The 16177-nt window shown below is 35.2% G+C and overlaps 2 protein-coding genes across 2 annotated transcripts; one reads left to right on the forward strand and one right to left on the reverse strand.

The window, feature by feature from the left end:
- The first annotated feature begins 8738 nt into the window (after positions 1–8738).
- LOC105774743 (RPM1-interacting protein 4) lies at positions 8739–11036 on the forward strand. The gene is made up of 4 exons (XM_012597307.2): positions 8739–8826; positions 8902–9345; positions 9462–9635; positions 10790–11036. The coding sequence occupies exons 1-4, from the start codon at positions 8809–8811 to the stop codon at positions 10823–10825; spliced, it is 672 nt and encodes a 223-aa protein (XP_012452761.1). The 5' UTR covers positions 8739–8808; the 3' UTR covers positions 10826–11036.
- Positions 11037–12432: 1396 nt separating this feature from the next.
- LOC105773662 (uncharacterized membrane protein At1g16860) lies at positions 12433–15866 on the reverse strand. The gene is made up of 4 exons (XM_012595735.2): positions 14919–15866; positions 13722–13877; positions 13426–13637; positions 12433–13244 (listed from the first exon to the last, which is right to left on the reverse strand). The coding sequence occupies exons 1-4, from the start codon at positions 15669–15671 to the stop codon at positions 13052–13054; spliced, it is 1314 nt and encodes a 437-aa protein (XP_012451189.1). The 5' UTR covers positions 15672–15866; the 3' UTR covers positions 12433–13051.
- Positions 15867–16177: the final 311 nt, after the last annotated feature.

The following is a 16177-nucleotide window of genomic DNA, read 5'->3' on the forward strand; positions in this document are numbered from 1 at the left end:
TGTTTTTAAAATCAAGAGTGCTTGATTTAATTAACTCGTGTATTATTTTTCAAAACTGTTAAAGTTTCTAAATGTTTTCATTGATGAATGTTTGATGAAATTTGTGTTATTTGGTTAAATTTGATGCTTAGATATAAAAAAGGATTAAGTTGTAAAGTAAGAATTGTTAGTTTTAAACATAAGGACTAAAGTATAAATATTTCAAAATTGGTATAAAATTTCTGTAATCATAGATAATATAGGGTTGTAGAAGGATGAAACTAAGATCAGTTTGAATCAAATCTCAAATTTGAAAGTTATAACAATTTCGATTTTAGGGACTAAATTGAACAAAATGAAAAACTTTAGGAATTTTTGAAAATAAAATTTAAACTTTCATATGCAAATTATAGGATGAAATTAAGTATTTTATATTGATAAATTGCATTGAATTATCATATAGATCGAGATTTAAACCAGTTAGAGGATAACCGCGAAAAGGGAAAGTTGCAAATTAGTATTTGACATCTTATTAGTTGTTGTTTTTTCCAGGTAAGTTCATATGAAAGTTACTATTTTAATTCTTGTTAAGTTTATATTATATTAATTTGCTTGCTAGTTGAATTGTTAAGAAAACAATGATTTTTGGAATCAAAAGGACTAAATCGTAAAGTATGATGTATGTGACAAATACGAACTAATACCAACCCCCACAACAATCACTCATAGCAGACCCATTTCAATGCTTAGTAATACTATTTCTGCCAATGGACCTAGTGCCACAAAGGGGTCCTCCAAAGGGATTAGTCTTGCCTTGATGAATGAGAGGAAACAAAAGGGGTTGTACTTTTGGTGTGGTGCCAAGTATCATGTTGGCCACATGATACAAACTCACTTACGATGTGTAATTGAGTCGTTGAATGCCCAATCGATAAATTAGGTAGTTTCATTTTGGTTTAACAAAAGGCTATAATTTAAAGAAGATAGTTTAAAACAAAGAATGAAAATAAAATATAGGTTGATGGAATGATGGGAAAACAAACTTACTAGCAAGAAAGAACCTCTATTAACAAATAAAGACCCGAATCTTATATGCTATCAAGGGGAACAATGGAAAGCTAGATAGGACCGTGACCTTCTATCTAGAAAGATAGAAACCAATCGGTATGTATGGTGAACGCCACATTCGAAGAGTGATAAGTTCAGAATGGAGATAGGATGACGCCACTAGCAAGCTAGATAAGTCAGATCGAATCACCAAGAACAATGAGAGTTGAACAACTCACAAATATGCTATATTTCATAAAAGATCAAAAGTTAAGTACCTTCCAAATGTTTACAAATAGCTATTTATAGGAAACTATAAAAAAAGATGAATAGCCAACAGTTAGCCATTAATGTAGTTCATGTACACAAACCATACAATGAACTGAATGATTCATAAGCTCCCTTAAATGCATATAAATGGTTGTTCACTCCCCTTTGTTGTTTCATGGACGTTCATCCCTTGTATTGACATGTATTTGGATGTTCATGCACCTTATTGAATGATATTCATGCATGAACTTTAACTTGAAGAGTCACATTCTTCCTCCCTTTGCTGTGCATGAATTCTTAGCATAGAAGAAAGCTTCAAGTGCCTTGTATGACCACCAAAAGTCTCATTCATCTCCTTGGGTCGTTCATACACTTGTATGGAACATGCATTCTCATAAATAGGTGCTTTAATGGCATGTAGGTTCATGAACTAGTTATATGCATCTTGCAGATTCATCCTCCATGATGTTCATGCATGTTACCTTTCATTGTGCCGTATTAATTGCTGAATTCTTTCCCCTTGGACGTGCTTGCATGCTTAGCCATGAAGAAACTCCATGTTCCATGAATTGGCCAGCTTTAATTCCTCTCCATCCCCTTTGACCAAATGTATAATGCATGGGACATGCATTTCCATTAATGACGCCATAATGAGATTGTTGGTTCATGAATTTGATGCATAGATCTTTGAAGTTCATTCCCTTGCCGAATAGTCACCTTGAAGAATGGATTCATCAGCTCTAAAGTGCATGCACAATCGGGAGCAATGTCCCTTTTAAATATGTTTCAATGAACCTGGAAAATACATGAATGTCCAGCCGCATATTAAATAACCTGTTAAGACAAAATAAACACTTGATTAAAAGTATCAATAAGACAAACTAAACACCAAATTAAATATGTACTAATCTAAGACACAATTAAGAAATCTGACTTGCTAACATGCATTAAGTCTGTCCGAATTATAACATATTTAATAAGTATGACTCAAAACATGCATTGATGCTATCCTAATTAGAACATACTTAATAGACATAAATCAAAGTAAAATACTAGGACAATATTAATGCTAAACAAACAATGACACAATTAATAGACTTAAACAACAAAACACTCAGACATGTAATAAAGCTGTAGGAAATTAAGCATAGTTAATAAGACCAAAATAACTAATAATGTTTAAGTCTTATTCAGTAGCTAATTAATTAGCTAGGCTGAATTCGGCTTGGATTAAATTGCATTGAGCACTTGTTGAACCATCCCAAACTTGATTGACGAGTCCAATTGAAGCCTCCTCCCAAGCTCGTGCAACAAAAGCCGAAATTACTCCTTGGAATTGCTTGGCTAGAGCTCGAGTGATCGGTCCGGCTGGTAACTCGATTTGGTCACGAATGGGTTCGATTGAGACCTTGAGCGAGTTCGTATCACCACAAGTGTGTAAAAGGGCAGCTATATCAAGTTTTGATTGACACACAATCTAATGGAGATGGTGAGGAATTCCAAGAATGCACTGAACATCTAGATGATCCTCACCTTGATGAACAACCTCAAAACCTGGTGGTATCCTTGCATGCCATAAAAGGATCCCAATTCCCATACACTATGAGGTTTGAAGCTCTATTAAGAACTGCTAAGGCCATTGTCTTGGTGGATTCGGCCAGTATTCATAATTTTATGGATTTCAAGTTTGTGAGTAAGCTGTCATTACCTATCTGTCAGCAGAAGCAGTTCAAAGTGATAGTGGCAGATGGAAGGAACTTAATGACCAAGAGAACTTGCACGAATGTTCAATGGAGAACTCAAGGGTTCAAGTTTGTCACAGACTTCATGTTGTTGGAACTAAAGGGCTACGATATGGTTCAAGGGATACAATGGTTACTTTTTTTGGGATCCACCACTTGGAACTTTAACTCTTTGACAATACAGTTTAGTCAAGGTAAAGGTTTGTGCATTCTAAAAGGAATTCTACCTGGTAGTATACAAATCATGTCAACAAGTCAATCTAATAAGGGACTTTCTATGGCTAATCAGCTTCTATGCCTTTGCACCATACTCATGGTTTTTACAGCTCAACTTGCAATACCCACATCCTCTCCATCTGTACATAGAGATTTACAAAAGCTCCTCAAAGAATTTGCTAATATTTTTGGCATTCCTACTAGCTTACCACCACCAAAACTCCAAAATCATAGAATTCCTTTGCAAGATGAAAGTGTAGTGGTTAAAATTAAACCCTTCAGATATCCTACTGTCTAAAAGTCAGAGATGAAAAAGATCATCTAGGAGAAGTTGCACACAGGGGTGGTTAGGGATAGCACAAGTTCTTTTACTTCTCAAATAGTGATGGTGAAGAAAAAAGATAACAGCTAAAGGCTTTGCATGGATTATAGGCAGCTAAATTAGTTGACTATTAAAGACAGGTTCCCTATGCCCATTATTGAAGAACTATTAGATGAGTTAAACCATGCTCGAATTTTCTCAAAACTGGATCTTCGATGAGGATATCACCAAGTAAGAATGCATGAAGCTAATATCCACAAAACTACCTTCAAAACTCATGAAGGGAATTATGAGTTTCTAGTGATGCCCTTTGGCCTCACTAATGCTCCCTCAACTTTCCAAGCACTCATGAATGTCATTTTCAAGCAGCTCTTGTGAAAAAAAGTTTTGGTTTTTTATGATATTTTGGTGTTCTTTGTAAATTTGAGTGATCTTTTGGAGCATCTTAAAGCAATTTTTAAGATACTACGGCAGCATCAACTCTATGTCAAGAAAAGTAAGTGTTCTTTTGGCATCGAGCAAGTAGAGTATTTGGGGTATGTAATAGCTAATGGAACTGTGGCTATGGACAAAGACAAGGTAAAATGTATAGCAAACTAGCCAACACCTACTTGTATCAAGGACTTAAGGAGTTTCTTAGGTCTTACTGGCTATTATAGGCGATTTATTAAGAACCATGGTCTCCTATCTAGGCAATTCACAAATCTTCTAAAAAAAGAATACATGGAAGTGGGATGAGCAAACCACTTCAGCTTTCCAACAACTTAAGGAGGCCCTTTGTTCAGCCTTTGTACTTACTTTGCCCAATTTTCAAATGGAATTCTTGGTGGATACAGATGCTTCAGGTTTAGGGGTAAGAGCTTTGCTTTAGCAATAGGGCAAACCCATAGCCTTTTTCAGCAAAGGATTGAGGGTAAGACACCAGACTCTATCAATTTATTAGAAGGAAATGTTGGTTGTGCTATTGCCAGTCAAGAAATAACGTGCCTACTTGGTAGGGAGACACTTCAAAATCAGAACAGATCATTAAAGCTTGAGGTTTTTGTCTGACCAACAAGCCATCACCCCTTTTCAACAAAGATGGGTGGCAAAAATATTGGGATACGATTATGGAATTGTTTACAGAAAAGGTTCAAACAATGTTGCAGCTGATGCACTCTCGAGAGTAAAGTCTATCACTACTGGTCAACTGTGGTAATTGACAAGAGTCACTATGGTTTCTGTGTTGCTAAGCAAGGTATAAGCCCTCTATCTTTCTGATCTTAAATTGCATAAATTGTGTGCAAAAGTCAAAAATTAGTCATCACTAAACCCCAAGTATGCATGGGATGGGAAGTTCCTAAGAAGAAAAGGGAAGATAGTGATAGAAAATGATAAGGAAATTAGGGGGGCCATCTTCCAGCATTTTCATGCTAGTGCTATTAGAGGTCATTCTGGTGTTGCTGCTTCCAGAAATCAAATGACTTCTTTACTGTAGTAGAAGGGGATGTCTAAAGATGTTAAGGCATGGATTAAAGAATGTCCCACATGCCAAAAATGAAAATATGATGAGACTCTAGCCAAACCAGGATTGCTACAGCCACTACCAATACCAGACAGGGCATGGTCTTCTATTAGCATGGATTTCATCAAGGAACTTTCAAACTTCAAAGGGAAATTTGTGATTTTGGTTGTGATTGATCATCTTACTAAATTTGTACACTTCTTAGCCTTATCCCATCCCTATATAGCCATGATTATGGCTCAGAAATACTTGAATCATATCTTCAAGTTGCATGGCCTTCCTGACTCTATAATCTCAAACAGAGATAGAATATTTGTCAGCAATTTCTGGCAGGACCTTTTTAAGAGGGTGGGAACTAAGTTGCATCTCTCTATTGCATATCACCTTGAAACTGATGGGCAAACAAAAGTACTAAACAGATGCTTGGAGGGATATTTGAGATGCATGACTGGAGAGAAGCCTGGTGATTGGCTCTTTTGGCTTCCTTTAGCAAAATGGATGTACAACTCCACTCATCATTCAGCCATTCGTACCACCCAATATGAAGCACTCTATGGTCATCTTCCCCCACATCATGTACCCTATTTGGCAGGAGCTTCTCCTATAATTATGGTTGATAGGACCTTGCAACAAAGGAGGGCTGCTAGGAAGATGGTGCAATTCCATTTAAAGAAAGCCTATGAGTGAATGAAACAACAGGGTGATAAACATAGAACTGAAAGACAATTTGAGGAAGGTGGTTTGGTCTACCTAATACTACAACTATATAGGCAACACTCGGTTTAAAAAAGATGGAACTAGAAGCTATCTCCCAAGTATTTTGGACCTTTTCCAGTAATAGCTCGGGTGGGAAAAGTTGCTTACAGGCTACAGCTTCCTTCTAATTCTAAAGTGCATCCCACCTTTCATGTCTCCCAACTTAAAAAGCATATAGGAGAAGTTCCTATGCAGAATGTGTTGTCTGTTGTAGATGTTAGTGAAGCATGGATCAAAGAACCAGCTCGGATCTTGGACCGCCGCATGGTACGAAAAGGGCGTTTAGCAGTTACTGAGGTTCTGGTAAAATGGGCCAATATATTTTCTGAGGATGCCACATGGGAATCTCTCGAGCAGATCAAAGCCAAGTTTCCAAATTTCGATCCTTGGGGACAAGGTTTGTTTCAAAGGGGGAGTAATTGTTATGAGCTTAAAAGTTAAACAGTAGAAACTGTGCATTTTGGCTATAAGTGAAATGGGGCGCATTAGAGTTTTAGTTTAGACGGAGTGTTTTGGAACTTAATGGAACGGAGCGTTTAGTCTAAGTCAGCTTATGTAATAACCAACTTTGGAACCGTTATTTTGTTTGTTTGTTTCATTGTTTTCTTCTTTTGTCCTTTTAAACCAGTGTAAGTAGAATATGAAAATTATGAAAAAAAATTTCTCTCTCTCGATTTCCTCTTTTACCTACATATTTTAAAGCATATCATAGTAGTTTTTGACCGGTCTCCTCTCATTTTGTATTTTTACTTTTTTTTTCTCGGTGACTACCTTCAATTTCATTTTTCTTGAAGCTTTCTTCCGTTTCTAGAGAAAGAATAACAGTCTATTCACTAGCCGGTAAGATGCTTAACCCTACTGATTAAACAATGATAACAAGTTACTGATCTTGGAAAAAATAAACTATAAGTCTGTGTGGTAATTTTGATGCTGATGGCTAGAATGTATTGATTTTAATTCAATTTAGTGGTAATTTTATTTCTGTTTTTGGGTTAGCAACATACGAAATCCCATGAGCAACAAATGACTCAAATATAACACCATTTCAAAAACAGAGCGGCTACTGAAATGGCAGAGTTGCTTGTGCCTTCTCTTTCTCAATCCATGATATCTGCTCCTTTCCTGAACCCACCTCAATTTCCCTTACCCACCCCTGTTTGTGGTTTCTGAATGTCAAAACAAGCTTCCACTAGTTCGTCATTTGTTGAAAATATAAGGTTAAGTATGATAGACAAAATTTCATTGGGGGTTTACAACTCAAGATGTCACTTTTAAAGGTTTTGTTTACTATTTTTTTAATTCCTTTAAGAAAAACATTCCCAACTTATCTGCTTATTTGGCACTGCGTCAGTTGACTGACGGAATCTGTGAAGTTTGAAACTATGAGAGTGAGATTGAAATAAAAAAAAGGTTAGGGATTGAAGTGAAAAATCCCAAAATATTGAGAATGAATTTTCGAAAGGGTAAACTGTCAAAATAATCACTTTTGTTTACTTCACGTTACATTTTAGCCACTTATGTTTAAAATGTTACGTTTTAGTTACTTACGTTAACGTGTTGTAACATTTTAGTCACTGAGCTGTTAATTGTATAACGGTAAGCTGACGTGGCACGTTAAATCATCATTTCAAACAGAAATTTTAGGTTAAATTATACAATTGGTCCCCATATTTATTTTTTGTTTTGAACAATTTAATTTTTTTTATGTTCTTTTAACTTTCCTTTTTTTTCTTTCTTTTCTGCTTCTCTCTCTATTTTTCTCCCTTCTCCATCTCTTTTAACGTAATTTTTTTTACGTATTCCATTTGTTAAAACTAGTCCCTATATATTTATTTTTTTGAACAATTAATTTTTTTCTTTTTATTTATTTATTTTCCTTTTCTTCTTCCCTTTAGTTTTAACAAATGAAAAACATAAAAAAACTACATTAAAAGAGATGGAGAAAGAAGGAAAACAGAGAGAGAAGCAGAAGAGAATGAAAAAAAAAAAGGGAGAGTAACATAAAAGGAAAAAATCAAATTGCTCAAAACAAAAAAAATATAGGGATCAATTGTATAATTTAACTTGAAATTTTTGTTTGAAATGATGATTTAAAGTGTCATGTCAGCTTACTTTTATACCGTTAACGGCAATGAACAGCTCAGTGGCTAAAATATTACAACACGTTAACGTAAGTGACTAAAACATAACATTTCAAACATAAGTAACTAAAATGTAACCTGAAATAAACAAAAATAACTATTTTGATAGTTTATCTTTTCTAAAAGAAATTGGATATAAAACATAAGAGTGTTCAAAGATGGAATCGAGTAAGCCTTGTTAACAAAATATCCTTTTTCTTAAACAATCCAAAACTTAGAAGAATTACTGATTATTTGGCTTAACTACGTTGATACTATCGAATCATTGTCTGAATCAGGCAAGGCTTTTACTCCTCGGATTTTCCGCAGGTCAAAACTCACTAACTTTCCGTTAAAATGTCAATTTTTTCTTCTTCTTTTTTTATACTCGACTCCTTCATTGGTTTTCCCTCGATAATCTGAAACAACAATCTTCTATATTACACTCTCATGTCATCATCAATGGCTGTAAGCTTTTCTTTTTCCCTCTATCATGATTTTTCTTTGATATTGTGAAGCTGTCTCTAATTAATGCAGTTTAGTTGTGTATGATTTGATCTTCTTGTTAAAAAAACCAACCAACTCATTCAACATCCATTAAAGCAGTGGCTCTTGTAGGTGGGGTTACATTATAAATACAACTTTCAAGACATTTTATTGATTTCATGTTCTTCTCATCTCTGTCTAAAAGTTGTAAAGTTACAATCTTTCAGAATATACAGTTGAAGTTGTTTATTTTAATTTATTGGGTTTGTTATTATGATCATTTGAGATCATATTTATCCCATCTCCACCCCCCAAAACAAAAAAAAACAAAAAAAAACTACGTCTCCTCTAAAGCAACAATAAGATATGTCTGAAGCAAAGCTGGTAAGTTCATATCAACATCATCTCCATTGTCATTTATGATGCTGTAGTAATGGTGACTTGTATGGTTTGTTACAGCGTTCTCATGTTCCAAAATTTGGTGACTGGGACAATGGTGATCTACCATATACAACCTACTTTGAGAATGCTCGCAAAGAGAAAGCTGGCATAAGGATGAACCCTAATGACCCTGAGGAGAATCCTGAGGCCCTCATGTATACGAGGGGAGGCCCGGAAAGCAACTACGATGGCCGGTCCGTGCCGGTCACGGCCGATAAACACCATCAGAATGCTGCTAATAAAGATGGTTCTTCTTATGATCATCAAAAGAGCGCAAGAAGGCAACGGAACACAGCACTGGAATCCGAAAACAACACCGGATCGGACCGTTCGATTCTGCCTTCGAATCATCGACGTCGAAACTCGGGTCAAAAGAATGGTCGGCCTGGTGGAAGTGCCTTCTCTGCATCTGTCTCAGGACAATCACAAAGAACTGGGAACCATCAACTTGATGGTAATAAAGTAAGTATGCCTGACACATAATTACCATGTTCTTGGCCGAGTAAAAACAGATTAATAGCATAAGTAGTAAATTATGAAGATTAATGTGATGGTTTTTTTGGATTGGATGAGAACAGCATCATAGAACACCATCAGTTCCAAAATTTGGGGAATGGGATGAAACAGATCCCACATCGGGAGAAGGGTTTACAGTAATATTTAACCGATTGAAGGAGAAGCAAGCAGCCCCCTCATCCAATTATCAAACCGTGGCTCCGGAAGTTAAAACCATGAATTACTCTAAGTTAAAGGTACTATCACTTCTACAATTTCTTTCAAACAATATCGTATCTAATATATGAATGATATTTGAAGGTAAAAGTATAATGGAGTATGTTAAAACTAGAAGTTATATTCTATTTTGTCCCTTTATTTCAAAAACTGGTAAATTAATTTTTATACGTTAAATCAAAGAGCAAACTGATTATTTTTATTAAAAATTTCTTTCATTTCTACTATTAAAAACTGGCATAACTGATAGAATAACCGTAGAGTTACACATGGAGTGTCATGCTTGCCTCATATTGACATACAATGACTAATTTTTAACAGAATGACCTGTTTGCTTTTTGATCCAACGTACAAAGATTAATTTGTCCATACTTTTGTTAACGAGGTAAAATACAATTCAACTATTAGTATAAAGGTCTCCGTGATACCTTGACCGATATTTGAAGGATTGAGTGTAATTTATTTTTATTTTTTAAATAATTATTTTTAATTTAAAGCTATATCCCAATAATTTTATCAAAAACAACACAACATTTCTGGAAAGGTTCGGATGCGGAGAAAGTAATTTTACTAATAGGATTGTTATGAAACTTTAAAAGTAACTGCTAAAATGACATATGTGTTTACCTGTTTATGATTTTATTATATTTTAGATACATAACAATAGTCTTAATAAAAATGATTCACGTCTTAAATTCTTGATTAGAAATGTTCATGAGTCGAGTTTGGGTCGGATTAATACATGGTATCAATAACATACACAGTTGTTAAGTCTAACTCTAATCTAAAATATGAACTTTAACTTTTATTCAAATTTATCCATATATATAAAATAGCTAACCCAAGCTGATTTAGGCTTGTTATTTAATATTTATTAGTTATATATTTTACTATCATTATATTTTTTTATTAAATTTCATAAAAATAGTATCTTGTCTTTTAATATATGTGTTTATATTATAGTATATTTAATTTAATATGATATAATATATATAATATATAAAAGAAAAGAAAAATATTTTATCATAAACTTGAAAACGAGTAAGATTCAGGCTTTGAATATTGAAGCTCGAGTTTTAAGTATGCTTGTCGAAGTTCATTTTTCAAGTTTAATATTCACTCGTAATGGGTTTTTTTTTTTTGTAATATTAATATACTTATTGGATAATTGCAGATATGTTGCTGTTTATTTTCACGTGGAAATGAGTAAGATATGCATGGACTGGTTTTTCAGTGGATGAATATCAATTTAGGAGGGATTTTTATGTGAATGTGAATCTTGAATTTCTATGATTTTCCCTTTATAATTTCTTTTTCTTTTTTATATAAAAACTCAGCATGATGAAGTTATAGAGATAGAATTGTTTTGTTGTTTGCAGAGGTGTTCACAAACATATTAATAAATTCCATATTTGTTTAAATTCGGTTTGAAATATGGGTAACAAATTTTGCTCAAACCTGTCCATATTTATGAAAATTAACTCAATTTATTTTATGCCTACTATAATACTTTTATATTAGTCAACAAATTCAGTCGAGCCAAACTCAGACTTTAAATGTTAAAGTAAATATTTTTATTTGATATGGATAGCTAACATCATCCTTGAACAACTTTAATTTGATACTACAATGTCATCTCTATGTTTTTTATACAATTTGGTGAGTAAGAGGTGCAGGAACATGTGGAAGGAGGAACAGGTCATCAATTATTAAAATTTTAAATCAATATTTAGCAATGAAATGTTTAAATTGAGTTGATATTTTCATCTTTAGAACATCAAATAAGTTTAATTATTGTATAAATAATTTAATTTTTCTCAACAAATCGCACCCAAACTATCAAATCCAAATAATCATCTAACCTCTAAATTGCCAACTAGTAGGAGTGCTCAAACGGTAAACCGAACTAAACTAGTATTACTAAAATATTTTAATCCTTTAACCGTTAACAGAACCAAAATTTTTAAAAAAATTAATAATCAAATCAAATATTTCAGTTAATTTGATCGGTTAACCGAATTTATCAAAATTTATATGTTTTAATTTTTTCATTAAAACAAGTATAAAACATATCAAAAAATAAATAAATTAATAATGCTCATTTGACTAAATTATCCGAATTAACCAAATTAAAACTACATGTAATTTGTATTATTAATTATTAAGTTCGATTAATTATCCGATTTCTAACCGATAACCAAACTTTTAAAAAACCATCAACCGACCTCCGATCAAATCAAATCGATTAACCAACCAACTAACTTAATTAAATCAATTAATTCGATTTTAACCGAAATTTAAACACCCAACTAATTAGACCAATGAATAAACCTCTAAATTGCCGATTAGACCTAATGAATAAACTTAATTTAAACAATAAAATATTAATACGATGTGTCCATAATTCTCACTATATTTGATTATTTATGTCAAATTATAAAATAAAATTTGAGATTAAATATATTCCAAGTAAAATTTTAGAACCAGATCAATGATTAGACTAGAAGTTCGTTGAATCATTAAAAAACATAAAAGTTAAAAATAAAAAAAACAACCGATCCATTCAACTCCCAGGTCAATCCGATCTGGCTCAAACAACCATAACTCTAAATATCTATACTTCATGCATTTGGAATCTAGTCTTCCAACTTTTATTTTCAAGAATCTAATCTTTCTAGTTTATGGATTTAAAAATCCGCTTTCAATTTTATACAATCACAATATTTTAACTGAAAAGTTAAAAATATTAACTATTTGAACTAAGTAATAAAATCATTAGACAGTAAATACAAGGATCAAATCTTAAATAAGCCAAAATTGAAAATTAACTATTTTATAAAATTAAAAAAAAAGCAATGTGTGCCACGTGTCTTAAAGACCTTCCTTTTATAGAGATTAACCTTTACAAAAATTAAAGGGAGAAGGAAGCAGTTTAAACAAGATTAGAAAATAAAGCGATACACAGCAAAGCAGCACAACTTTTGTATTTCTATCATAACATTTGACATGCGTAGCCATCTACTTTATTAGCCACAACATAAAACCAGCAAATGCATAAAAGCTCAGAAAATTTACCTTGTCTGACGAAACCAACCATTTTGAACCCCTTCCTCTTCAACTTATATACATCCACACATATACTCGTGGATCTTCACAACACAACATATTCTATAGTTTCAACCAGAACAAAAACCTTTTTCCCCATCAAGGCACGCTGATTCGAAGTAGATTATCCCCTGTTAGTATGCGATTCCAGACTTGCTCTTAAGTGTTATGTGCCTTGCATTCTACCCCAATGCATGCATGCATGCATGCATGGACTTGATTTGCAGGCAATGGGAGACAGTAATATGGCACTGTGATACTTCCATCCTTAACAGTATTTACTTACTGACATCCGGTTGCAAACAGAAACTAAAATCAATCGCGGCAGTATCTACACGGGGACAACTTCAGCATTCTGATTCTCATCGCATGTTAGAATAAGGCCTTCAACATATGTTGGGAGGAGGCATCGGCTCCCTTGACAGCCTATTGAGATAGGTTCTGACGGTGGGGCAATCATGAGTAAGTTATCATGGCGCCGGACAACCCCCATCACACTTACAGTGCTCCCTTCTTTTATGTAACTGTCGGAAAAAAAAAGGGTCTCTCATCAGCACTCAACTAATTACACCCAGATGTTCTAAAAGGCATCAATAAATGAAATCATTAATTTCCAAATTATGTAAAGCTTAAGTTCATAAATCCCACATTTATACAACTGTGGTGCACAAAATGAGACTTCAATTAGAGCAAGAAATGGCATACCCCTCCTTTAAGCGCATTATACGATCATCACTAGAGAGATTCCTCTCCGCTAACCAGCTTAAAAAGCTTGGAGATAAGTCCCTATTTTCTTTTGTTATATCAACTGCAGTAGCTGGTTTGACAAATGGGGCAACCTTAGCTCCATAGCCTGCTTTGACTAGTGCCCTTAATCCAGATTGAAAATCTGATATGTAAAAATCAGCAACATATTTCTGTTTATAACAAAAAGGTAGTCTAAGACTTTTGGCAAACATGATAGATAGAGTCAGAAGATTTTTTGAAGCCAAAACATATACCTCAGAATGCCTACATCCCCAGGAGAAGTAACGATGCTTAGGATTTGCAGATTTCCCACCCCATCCTCTATACTCGTACAATTCTGTGGAAACATATACACATCTGGGCACCCTCTGATAGGATGACTCCAACGGAATGCTGCCACAGGTGACAACCTACACCAAAAGTTGTGATTTTGTTAATCATTTAGCATTATCAATGTATAATATGAATAAAAAACTTAAGGGTCTGCTAGCAAACTTGTATGGCATCCACTTCACGTTCATCCTTAAAATCAAATAAAAAGACCAGCATGTCTCCTCATGGGCGCATGGTCATGTGCACAAAATGTATCTCCTAATTAAAGATCAAGAAAACCAAGACCATAGCCACCCTATCTATCTTCAGCTGACTTAAACCACTCATAGCTTATATGTCGTATAAAATAAATGTCTAGGGATCGTAATTATCAATCTATGTTGCTCAGACTCCTTGCTTTTCTTGAAACACCCAAGACCAACACAAGGATGTACCCGTGTCAAGTACATAAACATATCCGACACTCACACCCGGGTCCAAGCAACATTGTTACTAACGCTACATCAACGAGCTATACTTGGGTCAACATTAACCCTATTAAAATGGAGTAATAGTCTTATGCATATTCATCAAATAAAGGCCATACAAGATTTCCAAAATCAGGGAACTCCTAACAGGTTCACTCATGATGCATTACCATGATATCCTACAATCACAGATATAATAAAACAAGAAACACAACAATCATTTATCCTACAAAGATTCAAACTGTTTCCAGCGAAGAACATGTATTCAACACCTTATAGAGATTCCTTTCCAGTTAGAGGAACAAGAGCTTTCATTTGCAGAACAATAAGACAGTGTTAAACACCCACATCTAGTATTCTAATCTAAAATCCCACCCTCATAAAAGATCCCTCAAAAGCAATCTATAATCACCAATTGCAAGCAAAAATAACGCAAACAAATAGCCAGCTAAATCCAGACGTCAAACCGTTAACTCATCAGGGATAATAAGGACAAATAAGAGATACCATATTAGACATTTACAAAAATGGAAACTAATACAATAAAATCAACGCGCATCCATTAACGTGGAATATTTCTAGAGCAGTCTCCGGTTTCGACAAATAGACGTAGAAAAGTAAACTAAAATAAAATTGTAGGAAAAATTTTACCCCAGTAACTTTCACATATTGGCCATCAACAGCACCTCTAAGCTCAGCATCTGGGTACCTTCTCATGTACCCCAACAAGCCTTTTCTTCGCCATATACAATTCCAGAGTAATCCCAAACCCATGGGTACGACCACCGCACCCACCACCCCAAGAACCACCGCCTTTTTCACGGCTACCATCAGAAACGCCCCCACCAACAACCCCATCGCCACAACTATCATCACCACCCAAACCACAGCCTTGGACACCCTAAAACCAAACCTCACCCCTTCCCCGAGACTCGTCACCGCCGACCCGTACCCCGCTTTCCCCGAAACAGCACTCATTTTCTCAACCTGGCCAAGCTGCCCCGACCTCCTGGGACCGGAGCTGAGGGGACCCGAAGTGATGAGCCCAGTAGGCTGAAGCGGCATGGACCCGGAGGATTTCCTAATCGGGCCTGAGTTAGACCCAGATCGCACGGATCCACTGTTCGGCTGAGAAGAAGAAGAAGCACGTGAAGGTTGCAGAACTTGTGAATGCTGCTTGGAGTTGGGGTTTGAGTTGAGATGTGAAGGAGGACCGCTGGACGAGGAACGATCAACCACTGGGATATCAAACATTTTACCAAGCTCGCCGGATTTCTTAATGTCACCGCCGGTGTACGGAACCGCTCGAGACGGCATTGTCGGTTGCCTTTCTTTTAGCTGCTCCGGCCTTCCCGACACCAACAGGCCATTGCTTAGCTTGTGAGACTGAACCCGAGAACCCATTTCACCTTTCCTTTTATAAAATTCTTATTTTAGCCACGAATTTCATTTAGAAGGAAAAATATGGAGAGTTTGAAGTTTTTGGGTGAAAGTTGCAGAGACAGCGAGTGGAGAGTGTGGACTGTGGAGGGGTATGGTAGGAGTTAAGAGTATGCAGAGGAGTGGAGTGGAGTGAATGACCGAAATGTGTTCGACAAAATGATGTAATGACATATGTATCCTCTGTGGCCTTTATGATGGCGGTGCGCTGTTGTTTGTTTGAGGTTTTGGGAATAGGAAGTGAGGATTGATGTGCCACGGCCCACGGGCCCCATGCCTTTTTCTTTTATTCCTCATTTTACTCTTCAATCCTTATCCCTTTACAAAAATAAGGTTCGATGGGTCACTCTCCTATCACCTTCCGCCACGCTACCACCGTCCTGCTCGCACATCGTAGTTCACTCCATTAACCTTTCAATATTTTTATTTTACTTCCATTTTTTATATTTTTTATATTATTATTTAGGGTA

This window comes from Gossypium raimondii, chromosome 6, assembly GCF_025698545.1.
Source record: "Gossypium raimondii isolate GPD5lz chromosome 6, ASM2569854v1, whole genome shotgun sequence".
Classification (NCBI taxonomy): Eukaryota; Viridiplantae; Streptophyta; class Magnoliopsida; order Malvales; family Malvaceae; genus Gossypium; species Gossypium raimondii.